Source organism: Temnothorax curvispinosus, unplaced genomic scaffold, assembly GCF_003070985.1.
Source record: "Temnothorax curvispinosus isolate PA1 unplaced genomic scaffold, ASM307098v1 QBEX01002882.1, whole genome shotgun sequence".
Classification (NCBI taxonomy): Eukaryota; Metazoa; Arthropoda; class Insecta; order Hymenoptera; family Formicidae; genus Temnothorax; species Temnothorax curvispinosus.
In genome coordinates this window covers 1-26,851 of record NW_020212662.1, presented here as the reverse complement: position 1 = coordinate 26,851, position 26,851 = coordinate 1, and the positions used below count along the sequence as shown (strand labels likewise).

The 26,851-nt window shown below is 32.9% G+C and overlaps 3 protein-coding genes across 3 annotated transcripts in view; 1 reads left to right on the top strand and 2 right to left on the bottom strand.

The window, feature by feature from the left end:
- Nucleotides 1-8,052, bottom strand: part of LOC112452037 — a 32,717-nt gene extending 24,665 nt beyond the window's left edge. Inside the window, exon 1 of the mRNA XM_025012041.1 lies at nucleotides 7,428-8,052. Within this exon, the coding sequence (XP_024867809.1) occupies nucleotides 7,428-7,546 (119 nt within the window). The 5' untranslated portion in view covers nucleotides 7,547-8,052. The remainder of the gene's footprint in view (nucleotides 1-7,427) is intronic.
- Nucleotides 8,053-13,557: 5,505 nt separating this feature from the next.
- Nucleotides 13,558-22,902, top strand: LOC112452038 (phytanoyl-CoA dioxygenase domain-containing protein 1 homolog). The gene is made up of 5 exons (XM_025012043.1): nucleotides 13,558-13,867; nucleotides 21,280-21,423; nucleotides 21,744-21,857; nucleotides 21,959-22,109; nucleotides 22,261-22,902. Exons 1-5 carry the CDS (start codon nucleotides 13,847-13,849, stop codon nucleotides 22,677-22,679), a joined length of 849 nt encoding a protein of 282 aa, XP_024867811.1. The 5' UTR covers nucleotides 13,558-13,846; the 3' UTR covers nucleotides 22,680-22,902.
- A 20-nt stretch (nucleotides 22,903-22,922) lies between these two features.
- LOC112452035 (transcriptional protein SWT1-like) lies at nucleotides 22,923-26,845 on the bottom strand. The gene is made up of 11 exons (XM_025012039.1): nucleotides 26,633-26,845; nucleotides 26,392-26,562; nucleotides 26,020-26,285; nucleotides 25,598-25,834; nucleotides 25,277-25,498; nucleotides 24,964-25,194; nucleotides 24,693-24,888; nucleotides 24,502-24,620; nucleotides 24,260-24,417; nucleotides 23,966-24,106; nucleotides 22,923-23,508 (listed from the first exon to the last, which is right to left on the bottom strand). Exons 2-11 carry the CDS (start codon nucleotides 26,510-26,512, stop codon nucleotides 23,289-23,291), a joined length of 1,911 nt encoding a protein of 636 aa, XP_024867807.1. The 5' UTR covers nucleotides 26,513-26,562; nucleotides 26,633-26,845; the 3' UTR covers nucleotides 22,923-23,288.
- Between the last annotated feature and the right edge of the window lie 6 nt (nucleotides 26,846-26,851).

Here is a 26,851-nt window from a genome sequence, read left to right as displayed (position 1 = left end):
CTAGTCCTGCTTTCAAAACATTTATGAAAGAAATCGAGCCTGGATACAAATAGCGTACTAGACTATCTTTTTAAAAAGCCCGAAAACACGCATTTAACTTCGGCAGCTCAGCAGATCCAACTGTATCTTTGTGAGCCACAAATTGATATTAATATGAATCCCCTTCAATGGTGGAAATCACATGAAAAGAAATTTCCACAGTTGGCTCTGTTGGCGAAGAAATATTTATGTATTCCCGCGACATCCGTTGCGTCAGAGCGAATTTTTTCAACTGCGGGTAATATCGTTTCGCCACAACGGAGCTGCATGGCCTCTGAGAATGTTTCGACAAATGTTTTTATTTTTCAAAACAAATTTTTATTAGAGCAATAAAGCCAAGTATTTTTTTTTTTACAAAAAATATTTAGTTTTATTTAGTTTTATTTAGTTTTTATTTTAGTTTTTTTTTAATTTTCTATTTAGTTTAAAAATAATTTTGTTAACGAATTGTTAATTGTTAATTGTCTTAACAATTTTTATATAGATTAAAAGCAAAATGTGTTGGACATCTAATTGATGAATTTTCGAAAATATTTCAAAAAACAGCGATTAAAGTTTTAGTGACAGTATATAACACAATTTAAATCTCTGACGTAATAAAATATTGTAACTTGGTAAATGTTTCAAATTGTAACAAGCGTTTTATTTTAAAAATATTATAAAATGTTCAACCTTTAAAAAAATTGATTTTTTGAAAGTTTAAAAGTGATCTCCACTCTTAAAAACTATACATTAGCCAACGCGCGCTATTCTCGCTATATATATGTACACATACGAATTTTGCGATAAACAAATATAAATAACTATTCTTGAACTCAACAACTATTCTTAATAAATATATATATTTTTGAATAAGATATATAATTGCCAATTGCAATATTAATCTTTTAAGTGATAGATATACTTCAAACAACTATAGCATATTGAGGACAAATATCGCAGTATGCGTTATTTGATAATTTCAGAACGAGAAATATTTCCGAAAACTCGTTTCATGTTTCAATAAGAACGGCTTAATTTTTTATTTAAAACTTTTCCATTTTAAACATGTAATAATTCATGTTATAATATTTCAAGATTGTAATTTAGGAATAATTACACATTTTTTTTAGTATATATATTGACTAATTCTTTTTCTTTTTACAATATTTTTAGCGTCCTTTAAATGAGTTCGACATTCGCACAAATATATTGTTCGAAACTTCGAAGTTTCGAAGGTTCGAAGTTGCCTTCGAAGCTTCGAATTCTTTCAAAGCTTCGAAGCTTTGAAGTTGTCAAAAGTAACAGCCCTATATATATGCTTATATATGACTATATATAATTATATATTCTCATATATGGCCATATAATATTGTTTAAGATTATATTTTCTGTTTCTTATATGATCATATATAATCATATATCTATACTAATATGAACTAATATAAACAAATAAGAGGTTTTTTTCCCAGGATAATTTTTTTGTTCAGCGTAAAAAATACTATCAGAAATCATCGTCAAATCAAGGGAAATGAAATTTGGGGAGTATATTCCTTTTATGATGTAAGTACCCACTAAGAAGGGATTTTTAGAAATTCGATCTCTAACGAGGTTGAAAAGGTGTAAAATGTGTTTTTACGAATTCCTCAATATCTCTTAAGCCCGAAATATCGACTTGGTTTTTGCTTACAAAGGTTACCCATACAAATGCTTAAAAACATAATTTAGGATTTTGTTCTAATCAACCCCTAAAGGGACAAATCATCTAGATTCGGGGGGATAATTATAGAATCCTTCCCATACCATAGCGAAGCACTGGATATCAAGCTAGTTTATTATAAAGTGGTAATTTTCTGAGATAAGATACATTGCAATAGTACAAGTAATGGTTTGCACTAATTCATTAATGGCAAGAACAGACAGACAGACAGATAGAGAAAGAGAGAGAATGAGAGTGAGAAGAGAGATATTAATGAAATGTAAAACGAGTATGCTTCAAACAAGCAATCGTAATAGTATATTAAATTGGAGTACGTGCACCGTCAAAAGTATAATATTAAGCAACCGCGTGAAAAGATATATAGCATCGATATCAACCTTCCGTGACATGCTAGACACGCACACCGGCAATTAATTGCGCATCGTAATTGTCGTTTGAATGGGGCCGCAATAACCGATCGGAGACCGGGTGATTCCGGTGTTTCCCGCGCGCGAATCGAGATCAAATTGTCCATTGAAGATAATGCCGGACTCAATCCCGGTCGCGTCAGTAGTTTAGCCGCGCAAGTAACGAACAATTAATCCCGTTTTTACTTATTTTGCGCGCCGATGCGGTGAGCCCCGCTTAGAGAGGATGTGAGAGGCCGCGCCCGCGCCGGTTTGCGTGCACCGAGCATCAGCCGAAGGCATCCAGGAAGAGATGCGCGAACGCAACTGCACCTCGATAATCGGTTGCCGCGCGACAAGCGTGATTGAGATTAATTCTTATCAGCTTTATCGCGATCACTGTGAGATTCCGTTGCTTCTTCGTCGACAGGATGTTTGTAAGATCAAAATGTTTAAAAAGAACGTTGCGCCACTGATTTGAATGTTCATAAACATTTCAAGAACCAGAATCTACGATTCTTTTTTGGATTGGGATTTCCAATAGAGTATTTACAAAAATATGTTCGCAAAAAAACATTACTGATCTGAATTCTCATAAACACTCCAACCAAATGTTTTTTCGTAGAAAAATAATTAGATTAGGTTCCAATTCGATCTCTCATTGGATCTCTCACAATCAGTTCCAATTAAATCCAAGAAAGTTTTTTGTGTAGAAGCAGAAAAAATTTTATCAAGTATTTCGCGCTTAGACTAATGGTGGTACGAACTCGATAATAACTTTTCTCAGTTGGGCGTTTTTGGTGGAGAGAAAGAGAGAGAGAGAGAGAGAGAGAGAGAGAGAGAGAGACGCGAAATTCGGATGGAGTTTCGATCCAATAAGAAAAGAAAAGAATTCAATTTATTTCTTTTTCCAAGAATACATAAAAATGATTTAATAATTTGATCAATTTCGAGGTTATTAATTCTGAGCGATTTAAATATAATGTAATTTTTTATAAAATGCAAGAAATGGAATGGTATTGGAAACTTGGAATGATATTGTATAATCCATTAATACATTAATCTTAAGATTCTGAAACTCTTACACAAAACCGAATAAGTGCTATATTTTTTTTTATCTTATACGTAGATAATACGTGCAGTTAGATGTGTGTTTCAACTATCATAGGATTCCCTTCTTTTCTCATTGCATCATAATTCAAGAACTATTTGGGTTCATATTTTTATTGGAGGTTAATCATTTCAGTTTTTGCCAAGAAATATTGCTTTGTTTTCCAAACATGCTCACCAAACACAATGACAAATCACTCATAAATTAAGTAATTGTACAGAGTGAGTTAAGTACTCTAAAAGATTTTAAGAGGTGATTTCTCACACAAATTCAAGACGAAAATTTCATATGACGATATGTCCTTTAGTTTCAAAAATACAGGGTGTCAAAGTTGAAGGAAAAATTTATTTCCAGAAATTTCGAAAATTACTCGGGTTATTTTGATGAAACTTTATGTATGTTTGAACGACATGAAGACTGATCTTTTCGGGCCATATATTATTTTTTATTCAATCAGAGGCGGATCCAAGCATAAGCAGATGAGATAAAGTCTACGAATGAAAAGAAGTCTACGAACTTAAATTTATTTTTTTTTCTCCAAAATGATTCTATCGAAAATATTAAAGAGATCTTTTTTTTTGTTGATTTATCTCATTTATCATAAAAAAGTTTCAAACTTAAAAAAATCAGTGGTGTACCAGTTTTTTTTTCGTAAAAAAGGGTACCCGCTTATCCTTAGGTGCGTCCCTGATTGAATAAAAAATAATGTATGGCCCTAAAAAATCAGGTCTTTATGTCCTTCAAAACCCTGTATTTTTTAAACTAAGCCGTTTTGGTCATATGAAGTTTTCGTCTTGAATTTGTGCAAGAAATTACCCTTTAAAATCTTTTAGAGTACTTAACTACCACCCTGTATAATAACGTCATTATCCCACTCTCAGTCCCCATCCCACTCATATAACTGATGAGTATTTCGAGATAAAACGTCTAAACAAATTGCTCTAAAATCTAAACAAAAAAAATAGGGGAACCTGGAGCATAACGGACTACGGAGCACAACAGGATATGGTCGATAACTTTTTACAGAGATGCTGCTATGTGATGAAATGTTTGGAAATTATTACTCTTAGATGGCTCCAACCGCGTATTGTTATTAGTTTTTATATTATTTTTGGCTGAAAGATACTATAAATTGTTTAATGCGTTCGGTGTGCTCTCCGCGACTGATTGTGAGTTGCATCAGTTTCTTTGATACATTTGCATAAGATAAGCGCAACAATAAAATTCTATTTTTGGTAATTATGCATAAAAGCGACGTCCTCTCCGATGACCTTGACCTTGACATATGTTGTGAAGGTCACTCTACTGAGTGACCTTCAAAAGGTTTTAGCCGTTGATCATTGTTTATTAAAAAGTTATAAACAAAAAAAGTTTAAAAAATATAGCAGCTATTTTGAGTTTTGGAAGGCATAAACGACTAATATAACGTCTTTTTTTTAAAGCAGAGAATACTTTATTTCGCGAGAAAGTCGTTGCTTTACCAAAACACAACATTTAAAGCAGTAAATTGTTGATAAATTGAAGTCTTTTTGTTAATGCAGTGAATACTTACATAGGTTAGATGACGCGCTTTACTAATATTTAACTGTTTAAAGCGCGTCACTAATCTACATAGGTTAGATTACGCGCTTTAAACTGTTAAATATTAGTAAAGCGCGTCATCTAACCTATGTAAGTATTCACTGCATTAACAAAAAGACTTCAATTTATCAACAATTTACTGCTTTAAATGTTGTGTTTTGGTAAAGCAGCGACTTTCTCGCAAAATAAAGTATTCTCTGCTTAAAAAAAAAGACGTTTATATTAGTCGTTTATACCTTCCAAAACTCAAAATAACTGCTATATTTTTCAGACTTTTTTTGTTTATAACTTTTTAATAAACAATGACCAACGGCTAAAATGCTAAAACCTTTTGAAGGTCACTCAGTAGAGTGACCTTCACAACATATGTCAAGGTCAAGGTCATCGGAGAGGACGTCGCTTTTATGCATAATTACCCTTTTTTTTATTACCATAATAGCGCATTTACGTTATTAAACGACCTTTTCTTGTCAATTTAATAAAGTATTTGTATAAATATTAATTATCTGTGATGATTTATATTACCTAAAGTAAACTTATATTCATTTCGTGGCATAACGGGGCATTAGTATACGGTAATAATGCCTTGTGTTCTTCAAATGTTTTTTTGTACGCTATCAATAAATACCTATGTTATGTTGCGCAATATAGATGCCAAAAATTATTGCACCAAATTTTGATTTATATTTTGATTAAAGAAAGTATACTGTAATAAAAAAAGCGTTATTAATAAATAATTATTATTACTTAAAAGTGTAATAATACATTCCTACATATATTGTGTGTTCTAATAAATCATTTTTAAAAAGTTTTGAATATTAATGAACAAGTTTTATGAGGTATTCCATTATACCCCGCATAAAATGCATAATAAGGAAAACTCACGTTTTTTAATGTATAAAACAATAATTTCGTCTTTTTAAACTATTTTTTTGCGGTAAAACTTGTGTTTTTCTTATAACAAATATTTCAAAGAATAATTTGGTGCAAAATCAAGTTTATTTACTTATTTTTAATATGTTTAAACTTCTTAGCGTTCCCATTAAGCCCTGGATTCCCCTACGAAGAGAAAATAGAATAGGATTGCTACACAAGCTGTGAGTGGATTGTTTGTAAGATAAAATTATCTAATGGAAAAATGTAATACGGGAGAAAATCGGACTTCAGCTATTGTTGATAGTAATGGAAGAGATAAAGACAGAAAATTAAGACCTAAATAGATTAGTTAATCCAAAATGCTGCAAGTCGACCTATTATCTATTTACATTTCTAATTAGTCACATGCTCACTTTTGTACTTCAGTTCTGTTTCTTTGGCATTAGCTTTTATACTAATATTTTCTATCTTTATATTTATAAGCTTACTTTATAACTATTTTGTTCTCTCTTTTTTCTCCTTTTTCTTTCTCTAATTTAATCTTATGCGACTTAATATACGTTTGTATATTTTGTTAATACAAAATATTACACATCCATATATCTTCTCTGAGTAATGAAGAAGTGAGAAAGGAGAATTGATTGTGCATAAGATGCGTTTGTATAGAAATATAATCGCGATTTTCTAACAATAAAAAAAATGAAGAATGTCGATTATTCTTTATACAAACGATATACGACAAGATAAATTACGAGAATTTTAAATGCTACAGATGAAATGTTGGACCGAATCGTAGAATTTACATGAAGAAGTTATTGTTATGGTCAAGAAATAATTTTTGCGCCTGCAAATAATCGTTCTACGGTATGCAGTTCAATGCGCAAACGTATGTATGGTGACCTCCCCATAGGCGCACGCAAAATCAAAAGTATAATTGTTATTCTTTGTCATCGTATATTCAAGATATATTTAATTAGAATCTGATGTAAAATTACGAGGTATCAGGATCCACCACTGGATATCGCGTAGACTACTAGAAAAATTTCCAAATAGAATATAAATAGAATTGTTTTGATGTCTAGTGTGAATGATAAACGCAATCGAAAATAAAGTCTTTTTATTTGCCTACATAGATAACATGTCAAGTGTGATATTCAAGTATTTTTTAGACTCAGAGATTTAGATTTACTTATATTTATGAATTTATATTCCTTAATTAGTCATTTAATTTTACGCGCCTATGTTAGCTATAATCGCAATAAAAATATAAACGCGAGAATTACAAGAACAAGATACAAAAAGTACAATAATAATATTTATATTAATAATTTATATATTTATAATAATAATTTGTAACATTTTAATTATTTATATTATTATTATTATTATTAAAATGCGATAAGCAGCGAGTAAGTGCGCGCGAGCATATTTCCCTAAGAGGGTACAGCTTACTTTAGTTATTCCTAAAAATGAAAGATATAAAAGATAGCAAAAGTCATCTGCAGATCAATCCACAGTTCTAGCGATGCTTATCTCGATTTCTTAGGAGATGTCTTAGTAGGTTTTCGCGTATTCGATCGGTAAGCACGTGGAATTCGAATACTCGTGATGAGCACGCGAGCAATTAATACCATATTCCGCTGCTCTCGACGGTATTATAAATGTTTACGACGCGGTGCCGGGCGGCGCGGCTACAATTAATTCGAGTCGAGTTAAAGCTGCAAAGAGTACATACCTGGCAGCGAACCAAGATGTTGTGCTGCAAACGTGTACACACACGACGTAGTTGTCCGGATTTTCATCCGACGTGCGGACCAACTTACCGTACAGCGAACCGGTGGACAACGGCCTCATTTGCCGGAGTTACCTTTTCCCGCCCCGCCAAACTGCACCAACCATGCCCAACACCCGGCAGTAATAGCGCAATAATACCGTAGCTAAACCGTACGGTATAAAAAGAAACCGAGTCAACGGAGAAGCCGGCTTTTGGCTCATTGTCAAATGGCACTCGCGTTGAACTCCTGAATATCCATCGGATACTTCATCTCCGTTCAACGATTGACTTTTTAATCTCGGACGAAGTATGCTCGTTCCTCTCGATCGTGAAGCAGAAAAATCGATTAGATAAGTCGATTTACGTCGTGGTTATTTTATTGCTACCGGCTCGGCTCTCTCGTATAGATGGACTACTAAAGATTAGACAATAAAAGTCGACAATAATAACATACACAATGATCTTTACGGTGATGGAAACAATTAACGCGCGCGCGGAGAAGCTATTAATAGGTACATCCTGGGCCTTTCAAAACCGTATTTGTATATCTTTTCTCAAACACTCTAGCAGAAAGTTTATTAGGATTTCAGTGTAGGATAAATTTACACATTTTTAGTAAAAATTTGTTTGTATTAATAATTATTTAGTTATTTATTTTTAAGAGGAGAGGGGAGAGGGGTATTCGCTAAAAAATGGGCTTGAAAAATAGACAATTTTAAGGTTTTATTTATAAATAAAAAATCTAAAAGCTCTTGTAGTTTTGCATATGTATTTTTTACTATTTTATTGTTATTTCTACCGAGTTTCATATAAAAATAACTAATATTTATTTAAACGTAACTCGTAAGGTGCAACGTTTCGAAATATTTGTCCCCGATGGTTGCCATATCTCGGTCATATAATTGACCGATTAAGGATCCTGGGTACTCGTCGCGGCCATGTTGGAATGTGACGTCAGAAGCAAGAAATGACACGAAAATTCTTGCGTATAGTATTTCCAAATAAAAAGATATTTGGTTAAAATAATACTACAGATCACTTCAGCACACTTCAAAAACACTCCGAGTTGAGGTTAAGTCTACCCCTTTCCCTTGACAATTAATAAGGTATTAAGTAGGTTTTTTACGAGAAAAAACATCCCAAAAATTGCTTACTTTTGAGCGAACACTTCCTTAAATAAAAATATACGAGCATCTATAATCAAATAGTTATCTTCAAATATCCAATTTGTCAACCTGAAAATTTGTTTAAATAATGTCTTACCTTTAATCCTTGAAACATAATAATTCTGTCAATCTTAGGATGAAAAAAGTAAATATTAATATCTATCTACATATTGTAAAAATAGTACTTATGTGTTTATGAATTTTCTTTCAGATGAGATTAAACAGAAAGAGAGAAAGAAAAGGGGAAGGAAGGAGTGAAAACAGAAACTATTCGTTGTAGACAAATCAAGAGAGCATAAGGCCAATTTGTGGGTAAACCTGGAGATATACATTATTTATTAAGGCTAGACACGCGCGAGAATAGAAACGTAAATATCTGCGTTTTCCGGACCGGAAAGAAAGTTTTCTTCAGAATTTAAAGAAATTCGCGGCTTTAATAAATTCGCGTCGTCTGCTCGCGTAAATTAGCGAGCCCACGCAAGCGAAGTGCGCGGAATTAATTCGCCGTTATAGTTCGGTGCCGGTTTCTACAGGATCGTCCAAACGAAAACAAAACGCGCGTGCGACACATGAATTATCGCGCCAATGATTTGGTTATTAATAGGACAATAAGTGTGATAAACGAAACTAGTTTGAAAATAAAAGCTCTCTTATCTTTCCAGTAATATTATATGACTGTTCTCATATATATATAATATATCGTATAATATTAAAAATATATATTATTCATACATTTAATATTATATAGTTAATATTAATTAAATATATTCTATATTTAAAATATATTTAAAATAATATTATATATTTAACTAGCTGGTTACCCGGGCTTCGCCCCGAAGGACATGAGTAATAATACACGCAAATAATCTTACTCAATAGTCTCTCTCTCTCTCTCTCTCTCTCTCTCTCTCTCTCTCTCTCTCTCTCTCTCTCTCTCTCTCTCTCTCTCTCTCTCTCTCGCTCCCTCTCCCTCTCCCTCTCCCTCTCCCTCTCCCTCTCCCTCTCCCTCTCATGAAAAATTGGATTATTTTACACACATATTTTAACAAAACTTTGGCGTCATTCTTTTTTGTGTAAATTATTTCTTGGAAACTTTTCTTTTCATTTATCCAAATTTTTAATGATAATCTTATTTATATAAAAATCGAATAAGTTGTTTCTCTCGTTTTAACTGCAGGTTATTGCAAGAAAACTCCAATAACTTTTCTATCACTCGCGACAGTCATGTCCGTTCTAGACTGGAGGATGAGCCGACTCTCGGCTCATCTGTCTTCTATAGTGTACGTGACATAAACTATACATAAACTATAGATTTTTACCCATCTACACCACTCACTCGGATGAGCCGAGAGTCGGCTCATCCTCCAGTCTAGAACGGGCATCACGAAAGCCACGAATTGAAGTGACTGTTCACATATGTGAAATAAACAACTTATCCTACATAAAAAAATAAATTGTTATCGAAAAATAATACACATCGTGGCAATTAAACCCATCCTCGAAAAATTAATAAAATTTTTGAAAGATCGGTAACGAAAAACTAATACAGTTTATAACACTTTCCGAGAAATTCTACCTCTGTTTTATATACAATTCTTTAAGATTCGATCAATTATTTCCCGAAAAATTCAAAAAGTTTCTGATAACAATTTCCAAAAAAATCGGTAACGAAAAATTATACACTTTATATCACAAAATTCAATTCTTTGAAATTCGGGCAATTAATTCCCGAAAAATTGGAAAAATTTTGATACCAGTTTCCAAAAAGATCGGAAACGAAAAATTATACACTTTATATCACTCTCCGGAAAATTCTATCCCTATTTCATATATAATTCTTTGAAATTCGGTCAATTATTTCGCGTAAAAATTAAAAAAATTAGAAAAACCGGTTTCTCCAGAAGATCGGTAACAAAAAACTATACATTCTATAGCACTCCCCGGAAAATTCTACCCCTATTTTATATGGTTTTAATACAAATCCAGTCCAATAGTTTTTAAGTTAAAAACGTTCAAACATACACCACTTGTAAGAATTGAAAAAATTTTAAAAATGGGTTTCCAGAAAATAGATAACGAAAAACTATACACTCTATAGCACTCGCCGGAAATTTCTACCTCTATTTTATATGGTTCTAATATAAATTCGGTCCAATAGTTTTTAAGTTAACGTTTTTTTTTATTTTTCTAATTCTTACGGGTGGTGTATGTTTGAACGTTTTTAACTTAAAAACTATTGGACCGAATTTGTATTAAAACCATATAAAATAGGGGGAGAATTTTCCGGGAAGTGCTATAAAGTGTATAGTTTTTCGTTATCTATTTTTTGAAAACCGATTTTTTTAATTCTTTTACCTGTAAGAATTAAAAAAATTAAAAAAATCGGTAACGAAAAACTACACACTCTATAGCACTCCCCGGAAAATTCTAGTCCTATTTCATGTACTTGTGGTAAAAATTCGGTCCAATAGTTTTCAAGTTATTAACGTTCAAACATACACCACCCGTAAGGATTTTATATAATAGTATAGATATCATTATGTGATAAATTAGTCCCTTCCATAATTTCCACGTGATGCTATCATTCAGTTTCACGTTTAATACATACATACGTATAGATATATGTGCAATATATATGTATAAAGAAAATATTTTTACATCACACGTGCGTGGAAAGTGGCACATTACGCGCGTGACACGCTCGTAATGGGCCACTTTCCACGCACTTGTAATATAAAATAGGGTGTGCAACACGTGTGTTAAGTTGAAAATTGAACGTGCGGGTGATCGCACTCGCCTCCGGCTCGTGCGTCCACTCCGCACGTCCAATTTCCAACTTACAGCACTTGTTATACAAATAACTATTCTAGAATAGGATCTCAATTTAATATTAACGGCTTAAACAATAATTAAATAATTAATTTAATTAAATTGAGCAAATTCCGGTATGTGAAGATATAAAGCAGGAAGTAAAATCAGAAGGTAAGAAGCACGTTTATTTGTTCTGCGACACTGATATACTTTGCTCATCTCCAAAGAAATGCATTCTTATTGGCATGTTGATTTTGAAGCAGCCTGTAAAAAATCGACTCTCGAAACTTTACTTCCTGGACGTTCGTTACGAATGGCCGAGTGTCCGATGTCCGACTGACCGTGAGTGCCGAGCGCGAAAAGAGCATCGCGTTGCAACTGAACTGGGCTTACAAACAGGAGCTTGCGAAATAAGCAAAGAACCGTGAGGCCAACGCTACGTTCATTACCAGGATTTTATTATATCATAGAAATAGAAATCATTTATTTACATATTTGATTTACGTATAATTGGATTCACAGATAGGATAGATATATGTATATTCATACTGCATACAAAAAATCTATAATACACAATCTGACAAAAAAGTTTCTAATAAAATAAAAAAATTGCAATACGTAACATAAAATCAAATAAACGCTTTTTAATTTTCAATATATTCCCCGGCAACGTTTACACATCGATGACATCGCTTGTACAAATTTTGGAATGCTTGTTTAAATGTACGTGTCGTAAGAGAGGCTGTTGAGTTCGGCGGTTGCATTTCTTTGACTATCATTGACGTTCTCGAAATATCTTCCCTTCCGGACGGTTTTCAGTTTGAGGAGCAATATAAAGTCCGCAGGGGCCAAGTCCGGAGAGTAGGGAGTGTTCCAACACTGATATCTCCTTCTTTGCCAAAAGCGTCTTTACAATGATACTCGAGCTGCGCGGGTGCGTTGTCGTGCTGAAAACGCCAACTGCTGCGTTCAGCGAAGTTCGGACGCCAAATTCTAGCATTTTGAATGTCACAGTTGCATTTTTTTCCAAATTTATAGTAGAACTTAATGCTCACATACGCTGTCCCAATTTTAACGTCTTTGATATTATGTATCGATACACATACGATGAAAATGCGCTATGAGTCGCAACCAATTCTGACGAAGCTTTCTACTAAATTAAACAAATGTCTCAGCTATAATACTTCACCCGCGATTCAACAATATTGTCATCCTGGCGCGCGCAGTATTGCCAGTCCCGAAACTTTTTTTTTGGACCATATGTATATATCTTACTAAAAATCTATAATATACAGGACCGGTCAAAAGTATTCGCTTAATGGAAAGGAAAATCATTATTTTAATAAAGAAAGACATACATAAATGTTATAAATGTTATAAAATTTAATTTTAGTACTGTTCTTTTATGCTTTGATAGGAATATTTTAAGAAAAAAAAACAAAGATGTTAATGATTTAATTAACATTGAATAATTATCGTCAATGATAATGTATGATTATATGTACTTTCTTCATTAAAGTAAAGACTTCTCTTTCCATAAATAATACAATATTTTTTTATCTGTATATGAGTACTTACACGCGAATAATTAAAAAAAGAGTGACAGAGGTATTATCGTTTTAAACATTAGTTATCTTACCTTAACAATTTATTGCATGATTATGCCATGTCATTTCGTCAAAATAACCATGACTTGCTATAACTTTTTTAATTATCGTAAAGAAGTGTATACCTACATGTGTATCGAATTTTTATAACAGTTATAATTTAGAAATTAAACTGTTCTCAACATTAAATAAAACCATAAAAAACGTACGGAATGTATTTAGCGTGTTGATAAGTAAACTCAATTGAGAAACGAATTTAAACGAACTTTTCTTTATAATATCTTCATAAAGTTTGGAATTCACTTCGAGATTAATTTTGTCTGCGAGCGTAAAATCAAATCATGCGTGATGAATAATCAACTTAAATATAATTAACTTTTTAACACGTGACTATCTTCTTGCACGAAAGTGCAATATCTTCGTGAGGAAGATATAGTTATCTGAATGACGCATCGCGAACGCATGTTTGAGATAAATCGTCCGCAACGTCAGTTGTCAGTATCACCGAGGGTCCCCTGACTTTTTGTCAGGTGATAAATTCTGGTGGATCTGTGCGGAAAAATCAAAGATGCTAGTGTGATATTCCGGCGGAACAACGCATCGATCTCGCTATGCTCGCACAAGCCCGAGTCGTCGGCCAGACACGGACTTCGCAGTATCCACGGGCTCACCTAGTCATTTGGTGCGAGCACTCGGCTGCAGACGTGTTCCGGTCTCACTCTGTCACCTCGTGTATCAGCGAACAGGTTCGAGATTCACCGCGATTCGACTACGCTGCGATAACACGTGCACCGGGATGAAAGACATTCGCGCGCAGGTGAGTCCCACACGGAACTGAAAAATACTCGTGAGAATTGTTTTCCCGTACACCGCACCGCTTTCCTGTAGGACAAAAGGAGCTTCGCGTCGCCCTCGTGTCGTCGAGTCTGACACGTGGACGGTAATTTAATCGATGACGTTTTTGACAAAAATTTTGATTGAATGATTCTTCGTCAAGATATACCAATTTATTCGAAATATATTGACATTTTTTTTCGAAAGAGTAACGAATGCAACAATGGATGGAATAATAAACATTTTTAATATATATTTATTGTTTTAAGATTTATGGATGATAAGAGTAGAAATGTACATATGGCTTGAAGTTTTAACATGTCCTTTATAGGAGATCTTAAAGCCGTCTGTAATACCAACATCTTTACTAAACGCATATCTTTTTACTGTGACTTTATGGATTTAAAAAAATTCTTCTCCAAAGTTAAAGTATATGCGCTAATGCTCTCCACGGTGGTTGATTTTATACCAAGAACGAAAATAATTTCACAAATGCAGACAATTAATAAGACGTCGACTCGTGACAACATTTGCTTCATATAAAAATTTTACAATTTGTTGTTACAAAATGAGACCGTGGAAGGTGGATTACATCAAGAAATACCATACGGTTCTCAGAATTAGGATTAGACACCTAACAAAAAAGTTATGCGTGTAGATCTATTATTGTGCACTGTAGCTAGGTACTATAATCTTGTCTATCTTTGTCTATGCAAGGGCAGATATAGGCCGGTGACACAGAAAACGATCAAAATTATCGACTTTTCAATTCCGTTTAGATGAAGGTGCATTCCGTCGTAGTCCGGCCTTTGGTTTAGGATCCCAAAACAGAAAGAGGAAAGGGAGGGGGCGAGAGAGAGAGAGAGAGAGAGAGAGAGAGAGAGAGAGAGAGAGAGAACTAATAATGATAATAATGAAATATCCGCAAAATGAGAAGTACAACTCTTGTATTGCGGTGAAAATATAACAATCGATAAATGTTCAATTTTTGTACATCAAAATTAAAGATATATATTTTTTAGTTTACGGTATGTTGCATCTACTTTTAGTAAAAATCGAGTCATTCGGCTTTACGTATGTAATTAAGGAATTATAGGAAGTTTTCCAGCAAGCGACACAAGTCGACACAAGTGTCGTTTTGTCTTTGTTACTCATTGCTAAAAAAAGGGAGATAGAATGATGTTTGTGTCAACCTGTGTCGCTTGCTGGAAAGCTCCCATAGAATTGTATACATTTTTTCAACTGCTCGTATTCACATGTCGCAGAGACGCAAATTTTGGATTTGGTCAAACCTTGTGATTACTATTTGCGACTACGTTACGACCGGAAGTAGTACTGCTTGCGAAGAAAGCAATACTATTTACTTGTGCTACTAGCAGTTCTGCTTGCTTAGGACATGTTGATAATGACATTTTTACAACAAATCTCTTCTTTGATTGGCTGTGACTTGTGATTGCAGTGTAAAAGCGCCTCTTGCGTCTTGCGACAATATGGATTGCTTGCGACTAATGTAGAACGACCTTAACGATGAGCCTCTAACGATTGCATCAACGAACTGAGAAATGAGGGTACACAATGTAGTCGTTTACTAACGGCGTCACTGGAGTTCATATGCCATACGAGATGACATAATTGACCGGACCACTCGGTTCGGAGGTCATGTGATATCTGCCCAGTGCTCTGAATTTCAACGTGAAGAAATTCAGGCAAGCGCGGGTAAACGGCGGGAATTAATATGACTCGAATAATCTGTCGTTCTATCGAAACGTAGTAGCAACTTGCTAACAACTTATTTCTGACTTACTTTCACTTTTAATCTTATCGCACGTTTACGATTATATTTTTGTTGCATTGCCTGTTGTAAAGAATTAATATCTTATATATATTATTTAAATTAATAGCTTAGATTTAACTCTTTCTCTGTCTTCTTTTCTCTTTCTTTTCCAATGTTTTTGCAACAATAAGAAATAATACTTCAGCAATTTATAATGATAAAAAAGTAGACAATTAATGTTCCTTAATACTTGAATATTTTAAACCCAATTTCTTAAATTATTGCTTTCTAAATTTTATCAGTTTATTATAATTACAATCCTTTATTTGAAAGCTGTAATATATGAACATTATTTTTAATAATAATACCTATATGTAACTAACAATATAATAATATAAATATGTGTATATTAAAAGAAAAATATTAAAAAATATAAAGTTATTTTTTGCGGAAATTGTATTTCTTTTTTACGGAAAACTATAAGAATAAAAGAAGAGAGTTAAGCCCCTTGCACAATGCCAGGCAACAGGCAATAGGAACAGGGAATAGAAATCAGAAATCATGTATAAATGCAGAATAAACAGTGACACAGGCAATAGACACAGAGTTTCCGTCACGTTGGAAATTTTGTGCCTATTGCTTGTTGCCAACCAATCATAGCATTCAAACTTTTTAGGTTGTAATTAACGATTTTTTGGTTATTTCCTGTTCCTATTGCCTGTTGTTTGGCATTGTGCAAGGGGCTTTAAACGTTTAATTACATGCGTGCGTATAATTGCTAATTGTTCTGAAAGATTTCGAATTTTGGAATCAATTTCCTCTGCATCTGCGAGAAATTTTTATTAATTATTTTAAGAACGATATTCACAAACCGAATCGTAGTCGCAGAGAAGCTGAGGATTTCGTAAAAACAAAACGTTGTTATCGAATTATGCCTTATCGCTTGACCATTTATGATGATCCGAATGATTTTTTCTTGTCACTGTAGAATTTTGGAGACTATTTTTAAATCTTAACGAAAGAGACCAAATGGGCAACATATATTATCGCTGTGTATGTTTTACGTACTTGGGACCAACGGAAAAGATTCAACGAAAAGTCTATTCTTGTTCCAGTAGAAAAAGGGAAAAAAGGCGCACACATATTCCAATAATTCTTTCATTTTGGGTGCGTTATGTAATGAATAGATAGCGTGTTTTATCACACGAAGAGATCCATATTTTAAGTAATTAAAAACCGCCCTCCAACGAGAGAAAATATCTCTTTCGTATAAAAAGATATCAAAAAATAATAGAAGATAAAAGATTTTAAAACATTTCGAACATTTTGTATTTCTGGAAGATGACTATCGTAAAGTAAAACTTTTTTTTGACGTTTTTAATTGCTCGAAATAATAAGAGGAAAAGATATAATAAAGTTTTTTTAAGAGTTAGAGTTGTGAATCGGTTAAAACAAGCCTCACATTTCTTATTTATTATCAAAATTTACCATTATTAATAAAACCTTCGTTTTTCATCTTTTTTTTATCGATATGACCAAAAGGTTGGAAGGAAGTATAGGATCAGAGGACCTTTAGGACGTTTTTAACTTAAGTACTCTTCGCGAATTCGACATATATACTCAAATTAATTCGAAATACCGTAGGCGACCTTGATCCTTGGTAATTGCGCTACGAGATGAGAGGCAAACGACGGATGATGAACGCCCACGAACCTTACATATCCCGTAATTCCATTCTATTTCTATCCACGCGATTCAGCGCTTTCGCGGATGGCTTGAGTCATTCGTATATACGGACGAAATTTCAGAAAAATGTCGACGACAAGGGGAAATGACGTAGCCCAACCACCCACCTGTCAACAACGACTAGCCATACGCTATTTTCGGGATGTGCTTCGCACGCATATAACTTTGTTAATGTTAATAAACGTAGTATGCCCGCGCGAGTTTGGCTATCGAATTCGCTCGCGAGGTGCTTATATACGCGGCTTTAAAATTCTTATGCTCGCAAACCGAATCAGTACTACAGAAATCAATTAACTGCGTATGTGTTATATACACAGCATTTAAATTGAGACACTTGAATAGCTTGAAAAGCGAAGCATTTAAAAGAAAAGTGTTCCAGACGAAAGTTGAAAAAATCGACTTTTTAAACTCACATGAAGACCATCGTCATATTTTAAAGTAGAATTGTATGATTTTTTTTACATAATATGATTCTTCCAGTTATTCTGCATATAAAAGTATTAAGGTGGAGTTATCAAAAAATTAATAGTTTGAGATATTTTGTACTTTATTCTGGCACATTTTGATACGGAATATAAAATATCTCGCAAACTATTAATTTTTTGATAACTCTACCTTAATACTTTTATATGCAGAATATTAGAGAAGAATTATATTATGTAAAAAAATCAATTCTATTTAAAAAATGGCGATGAAATTTATGTGATTTTGAAAAAAAAAATGTTTTCCGAAAATTGATTTTACCATTATTTGTCCCTCATCTTTGAACGATATAACTTTCGTCTGGAACACCGCAACCTACTTTATACGCGGAAAAAAATGACGTATCAACAGCATCATTTTTTGTATCAACAGTGTTATTGAGGCAACATCAATATTAATGAACAAAAAACATCAGATACTTAATTGTTTTAATAATTTAAATATTTGGTCCAATAATATCCAATTGAATTAACTATTTAATGCTTGTGGCAGCCCGTGACGTCGACGTTTAATTGAAGCAACTTCATTTTTTTCCGTGTAGGTATATATGTGTATATGTATAAATTAATTTCATTATTTTATAAATATATTTAATAAGAAAAAATGTATATCCTCTCATATATTTTGTGTGTTAAGTATATTTATAAAATAATAAAATTAATTTGTGTGTACGCACACAGACATACATATATTTTCTTATCTCATTAAATTTGAAAAGTAATTAATAATCCGTTAATTACATTTACATCCAACTATATTATTGAAACAATCGTTTTAAATTAAATCATTCAAACAACGGTTTTTTAACTTAAGGGAGTTTAACTTGATAAACTGTGGCAAATTAAACGAAAAACCTCAAATAATCTGTTGATTACATTTATATCCAAAAAAATACATTATTGAAACAACCGTTTCAAATTACATCATTCAAATAACGGTCTCTTATCACCATAACTGTGGCAAATAAAAGGAAAAATTCCACATTGAAATCGTAAATTTTAATCTTTATCGCGTTGTTACGTAAAACTTATACTATCTGGTCAATATAACAGAATGAATAAAACGTAAAATGTTAATCGTGATGGACTTCGTTAAATTTTACAACTTACTTTCTCAAGAAACCTTTTTTTTCGTTTTTCTTGTATCGCTGCTCAATATTTTAATAAAAACGTTTGACCTGAAGTTTTAGAAAAATCTCACATATATTGGCGGAAGAATTAAATGTCAATTCAATATATTCACAGCAATGCTGTTGAATACTCGGTTGAATATGGAGTGAGAAATCATTGTCAGAGATGAAGATGAAATATATTCTACAAATCTATCGTTTCTTGCGTCTTCATTATTAACTATCATCTCGAGAAAAAGAGTGATTGATGTACGGCTGTCATAAAAAAGATCGATGTGTAATCTCTTTGTTTGCGAGCGGTGTGACAATTCGAAGGCCAGAGCTCAGCTGAGGGCAGCACAAAGCAGAGAAGATTGCAGATATCATTGTCTTAAATAAAATTGCTACTGCGCCGAACGATATTTCCCCTTTATCGCAGGAAATGCATTATATTGTGGCGATGCAATAATGCGTTTCGCCGTAATCGAAACGTAAAAATAGCGCACATAAATTGCGGATTTTTCGAAGATACCCGCGAGCGTTCTGCGTTCCCCGTGGTGTCTTTATTGCGACGCGCGTTTTTCCCGAGCGGCGAGCCGTCACCGGAACGAGGAAGAGACCGTGTAGCTTTCGAACGAATGACAAGCGCGGGACTTCCTACGATCGCGCGATGTGACTTTCGGCAATGTTTACGACCGATATCCCGCCGTTTCGAACGCTAAAAATACCGCGCGCCCGGCACACCTTTTTCCCGACCATCTACTAACACCGCGGAGAGGTTTCGTTTTGACATGCAAGTTTTGGAATTTTGCCGAATGCAGCTTCCTTATTTTTTTTTCTGGCGACTTTGTCGGCCCTCTAAATGTCCGTTCGATCGTAAATCAAACGATTAACGAATATGCAACAAGAAGACGAACGTACGTCTCGGCTCTTAGGGGAATTGCTCGTAAAACCGTTCCGCGAATTAAATACCGCACGAAGTGACGTTTCGCTTTCGTTTAACGGCGTTTTGCAATTTCGAAACACCCGTTTTGACGCGCACTCGCATGTGAGATAACACGGAAAGGCCTCTGCCAACTAGCGTGTGAGATTGTATATCTATATACCGATACGTGAATCACAAAACTACGATGTACGCGACGATCTCTGTTGCGCAAACGTTTTATTTATATATAATTTATTTAGACTACGAGTCTTAATGACACGTCGCGCACGCATGATAACCGGTTAATAAAAATAAATTTCTGAAAATTGGATAAAATTATCGGCGGATAAAAAATGGGGAAATGAAACAACGCGACGCCGACGTAGCCTAATTATTAAGAAAAATATTTTTTCGAAAGCTGAATATAAACAGCGCCACAAATGAGAAAACAAAGCCATTAAGATATTAGATAATAATTAAGAGAAATGCAAGATTATATATATATATATATATATATATATATATATTTTTTTTTGTATAAAAAAAATATTTTTTTTCCACGTGTTTTTTCCACCTTGGACTAATCTGAAACGTCTGACACACGTAATACATGTCGAACTATCTTAACCGGTAACAAAACAATTTGCTGCTTTTTTAACGGATGTATGCGCATCGCAATCTGATTGCATGATCGGCGCTGACGCGAAGCATGGAATGCGATAGGTGTGAAACGGAAAAACGTAGGAACTCTGGGCGTGCGTTTCCCCTCTGAAGCAGGCAATGCCCATGGGTTTATTCTTAGATGGCTTTATCGGTCGTGATCTATTTATAGAATCGTAGTCTATCACTCAAAACATCGTGGTGCAAGGTGCAACGAAACTACGACATTGATCGGTCAGATGATCAAATGACCGGAAACAAAATTTCTTTAAATTTTGAACCGACGACCTTCAATTACCGCTTATCTTATCCCGGCAATAAATCGAATAAGCGATTCGTTGTTCTCAGATTCATTCAACTTTTACTACAAAATTCAAATTTTTACGGTGACGTTAATGATGCTATGAAATTCAAGTAAAGAGACTGCAGATTATTCCGGAAAATGGATAAATATTTTTTTAGTTCTTCCGCGCATCTATATCTTATGTATATTTATTTTTTATATAAATCCATTTTTTTAATTTATGAATATAATATATAATGGAAAGCGACTTCTCTTACACATTATCATTTCTTGATTCTTTCCGCGCTTGTAATTAAAAAAAAGATATGGTATTTTAAACCACTTATTTTATTAGCTTATATATGTATAAAAATGCCAAAATAATATTTATATATTAATTATACTTTTAAATTAAGTTTCAGAAAAATGGCTACGTCATTTTGGAGGACTTCTTTCGACCGGAAGAGATCGAAGAATTGAGAGCTTGTGGAGAAGAATTAACGAATAAATTGCCACCTGAATCGGAACGAAAAGTATTCAATACGATACAGTTACAACAGGTGATAAGAATATAATCAATTGTGAAACTTAACAGTATAAAGCGTATAAATATTAATATGGCGATTCAGAATCAGTCAGAGATGATCGTACAACGTATAACTTGTGAATACTTAAAAACGATTTTTATCAAAGAAGGTAGATACGTACAAAGAATAAATTTTGTAAAACATAAATTTATTCTTTGTATGTATCACTGTATTATGTATTAATGTAAAACTATATTTTCGTTAATTTCGAGACTTAATTTCCTGTGAATGTTATACAAATAAAAGTCAATATTAATGTTAACGGAAGTAATGATTATATGATCTTATTTCAGAATAAGGATAAGTATTTTTTGGATAGCGCCAATAAAATAAGTGTTTTCTTTGAGACTGAAGCTCTGGAAGAGGACGGGAAATTGAAGGTTCATCCAAGAGTGTCATTAAACAAAGTAAACTATCTCAAAAGAGTCGTACCTCTAGTTAAATCAATTCCTACGAAGATATTTTGAAATAATTTCAAATTATTTTACGGTGACTTAATAATTTCCAGGTAGGCCACGCTCTTCATTGGTTACATCCTACTTTCAAAAAGTACACGTTCGATGAGAGAGTCAAAGAAGTTGCTTTCCAATTAGACTACGAGGAACCAGTCGTATGCCAATCAATGTACATTTACAAAAATCCCGGAATAGGCTCGGAAGGTAATTAAATAATTCTCATAATTATATTTATATAACTCAATGCGCATGAGAATTATTTAACTGAAATAAAAATATGTGATTTAACAAGAATACACTATTATGTAATAACCACTGCAACATTAAGCCGAACATAATTGTTATTTCCTTGCAGTTACGATGCATCAGGACGCATCATATTTATATGTTGAACCGGTGAAACTCCTGGGTTTCTGGATTGCATTGGAGGATGCAACGCTAGAAAACGGATGTCTATGGATCGCTCCGGGCTCACATCAGAGCGGAGTGCACAGGCGTTATATGAGAAACAAAGATCCGAATTCCCAAGAGTTACTAATTTTCGACAGAGCGGCGCCTTGCTATCCGTTAAGTAATTTCAGACCAGTACCAGTACGCAAAGGAACTTGTATTCTTATCCACGGCCAGGTGGTCCACTTTTCTTATTCAAACAAGAGTGAGACATCGAGGCACGCTTACACTTTTCACGTGATTGAGACGAAACATGTATATTATTCCAAGGAAAACTGGCTTCAACAACCTGCTGAAGGTTTTGCGAATCTTTATAAAAATTAATTGTATCATATTAATCGTGTTACGAATTATCGTCCATTGTTTATTGCGCAATCTTATTCTTCAAAATATTCGTTTCTTTTCTCACTGTACAGAAAATGATGTTATTAATCCATGATGATGACATTAATCCATATACACAAGAAATATCCATATATTAAAAAATAAAACAAATTCTTAGTTTACATAATTACAAAAAAATATCGATAGCACCAATGAAAAATGTTACATATGCAAAATTTTCAAGAGACTAACTTGTATTAATATTAATACTTAGGTAAAAAATATATGGATAAAAAAAACTTCACATTTTTTTCTCGAACGATACACTTCTCGTATACGCAATATAATCAACAAAAGACAATTCTAAAGTACTTTTACCCAAAAATAAATCACAATAATTCATTTTCATTGACACCATTGATATATCAGTCACTCTCTTATAAAATTAAAAATATTTTTATAATATTTCGTTAATATTATTAATATATTATCATTAATATATATCGTTAATATATTTAAAACTTATAGATTAAATGTATATACATTTTTGTAAATATCTACATGTTTTCAAACACTGAATTACAATACATACATTACAAATACATACAACTATGAATGAGCAGCCAGTGCACAGAAATGCGAAGTTAATTCTTGTAGTTGTCTTAATCCAGTCTTTAATGCTTCTTCTTTTAATTTAACACAACAATATATATCCAAAGGTACCACGTCAAATGTTATCCTCTCTGTGTCAGGCAAAAATGTACTTAAATTTTGCTGTAAACTAAGTAACGTCTGATATTTTATAGAATCATCAGCCTGCACCAGTAACCTAATTACAAAAAAATTGCATAAATATATATGTATGTATACAATATAAAATAACTTGACATAAAATAATGTCATAAACTATCAGTATCAACAGATTATTGACATTATCAATCCGGGAGTAATCCCTGGGGTGATTTTTGTATCCTAGCAATAAGAAAATAAAGTTCAATTATAGTATTTTCTTTATTGATCGAGAATTCATACTTTTTTAAAATTCTTTTTTCCCTTTATAAAATATTAAGTAAATCTATGTACATAATCTCAGATAACGATAAAACGTCCTAATCTCAGATAGCGATAAAACGTCCTAATCTCAGATAACGATAAAACGTAAAACAATCAATAATATACAATACGTAGTCAAAGTGATTTTTAATTGGATATAAAAAACATCCCAGGTAATTATTCACGCCTAAAAAAATACTAGGTTACTATTCCCGAATTAAGAAATAACTTACTTATTTAGATTCTGCGTCAGATCAGTCACTTTTCTGGTAATTTCTGATTGCAAACGTTGTACAGATGCTTGTGTCAATGGTGGATCTATAGAGTTGAAGGTAAAAGAATATGCCATTCCTGCATTGTTGCATGCCAAACCACTATTATAAAATATAAATATAATAATATTTAATCACAAAGAAAGAATAGCAGTATTCTTATTAATATATATCAAAAAGTGATGTATATAATACATTTTTGTACGCGCGCACGCGTGCGTGTATGAAGTTATAAATATCTATAAAAAATCTCACCACATGTCACGTGTGTAATTATAGATATGCTGGAAGCACTGGAATACTTTTTCCGCTCTCATTTCTTGTTCTTGGACATTTTCTACGACGCCTATTTTATCGTATAATTTTTTCAGGTTGATATCAGCGATACATTTCTTACACTTCTCCTTGAGTTCCTAAAAGTATAAATTTTGAAAGTATTAATTTTCAAACTCTTCCAAAATAATAAAATATTTAAAAATATATAAAAAAAATATTACTGTAATAGTACTGAACGTTTGGGTCATGAGATCACAGTGTTTATCCATATTAACCATTTGTACCAAGTCGCTGCACTTCTCTAAAATATATTCCACATCTTGCAATTTTCTGCCACTCACTAAAAGAACCATCAAGATTAGGCTCAAGTTGCAGAATATAGTTTTAATAGGTTACAACATGTATAGGTAACCTGGTATATGTAGAAAAGCGTCAAGCAATTCCTTTAGGATATATTCAGCGCGTCTTTGGAACGATTCATTAATGGCAGCAATCCAGTGCTTTATAGCACATTTTAATGCAGTTATTGCAGTCCAAGGTGGCTTTATAATGACATATATCTTCCACTCTGCTTCTCCATAAATTTCTGACATTTGCTTCGTGATAATCTGAACATAAAAATATTCGTTCGATATGAGCTCGTGAAAATTGACACATTTCACAATCTAACATACAATGCGTACCGTTGACAAAAAGTTTTTCACGATCAATTTGGCATCCTCAAAAATATCATCTGTTAAACGTAATTCGTCGTTAAAGAGAGACTTTTCAACGGGACCATCATTCAAATTATTGACCATTATACCACTCGTATCTAAATAATCTATTTTTTCAAGTGGATCATTGCGTCCCAATGCTAGTATATTATATATCATCGCTTTAGTGCAGAGATTTTTGTCATAAGATAGCAAGACCTACATATATAAAATAAAAATAACACTTCTATTCGTTCTTAATATATGCGTGCATTATGTATGATGTAACAAAAGAACGTACCACTGATTTTCCTAATTGATGAATCTGTAAGCAACACTGAAGGATCTCATCATCTGGACAATTGAGAGAAAATTCCTTTTTATTTGTCGCTGCCTGCTCTCGTGTTTGTCCTATGATACGTGGGTGCTTAGAGGAAAACTGATCGTGAATGAAAGATATGGCTTTTCTGGCTTTTAATGATAATTCATGTTTAGACTTATTATCTTTGAAGTAGTCTAATTCCTATATCAAAAAAATGTTCAAAAAAAAAAAACATGTATATTAAAACTTTTACAGAGACGTGACAAAATTTTTGCTATACTGTACATATATTATACTTACACATATCACGGTCCATGGAATTACAATAAAAGGACGTGGATAATTCTTAAAGATTGCATCTCTTGCTTTTTCAATAATTTCCAGATTTGACAGAAACACATTTGTGTCAACAACAATGTGCAGTGGACCTTTTTCGTGTGATTCTGTTTTGTCGGATTGTGTTAAATCTACAATATTTTTTGATATATAATCTGTTTCTACATTGTCTTTATCAAGTTGTGTCCTGACAACTTCTACCTATATAAGAAAAAGTACGAAAACACGAAATATATTAAAGTTTCTTTTACGGTAACATATAAAACAAAGATGTCTTTTAAAGATTAAGTCTTGAAGAAGATACAATAGTCAAATATATTCGTATTGTGGATTTCTCCTATAATATAAATTATGTTCGTGTAATGTTTCAATTATACTGGTCATACCTCTAACGCAATTTCCTCATCTTTCATGGGTTCCCAATCCATTTCTTCGTACAGAACTTCCCGTTCAGCCTGTTCTATTAATTTATCTTTTGTCATTACTTTATCATTTCCGGCAACTGGTCTATTACTTTGTTGATTTTGTGATTTATCATCGTTTAATGTAAAATTTCTTTCATATATTGCATTTTTCAAGATTTTATTATGCAATTTCTTAAGTCGTACATCAACATTTTTATAAAAACATGTCGATCCTAAGTTGTCATTGTCTGCAAACACAAAGCAACGTAAAAATACTGAAAAGTCTAAACATATATCTCGAAACTTTATCGAAAGTGTAAAATATAAGATATATATAAAATTTTATATAATTACCAGACAAACCAGACAAACCTTTTCTAAACTTTTGTGAAGGTTTCTTGCTAACTAAATCGGCACGACACATTTCCTGAATTTTTTCCTTATCGATATTCAAATTTTTTCTTATTCTTTGCATACGTTCTTTTGCCAAATTTTTCTTCGGGAACAATTTTCTTCCTTTTTCTCCTAAACACAATTAATATTAATTTAGTATAATAATAATGACTTAAATATAAATCTATACAATTGCATTTACTTGAAACATTTTGACTAGATGATTCCTGGACATTTTGATTCTTGTTGCGCTGCTTAATATCATGTTTATCCCAAGCTATACTTTCTCGGTCTCCTGTATTTTTCTCTTGTTTCTCCCATGTTTTTGTTGATTTCTGATTGGCAATATTTACACTTTGCTGGTTATTCTTAGCGTCTTCCTTTAATGTTTTATTTCGACTAGATACATTTGAAATTCTCT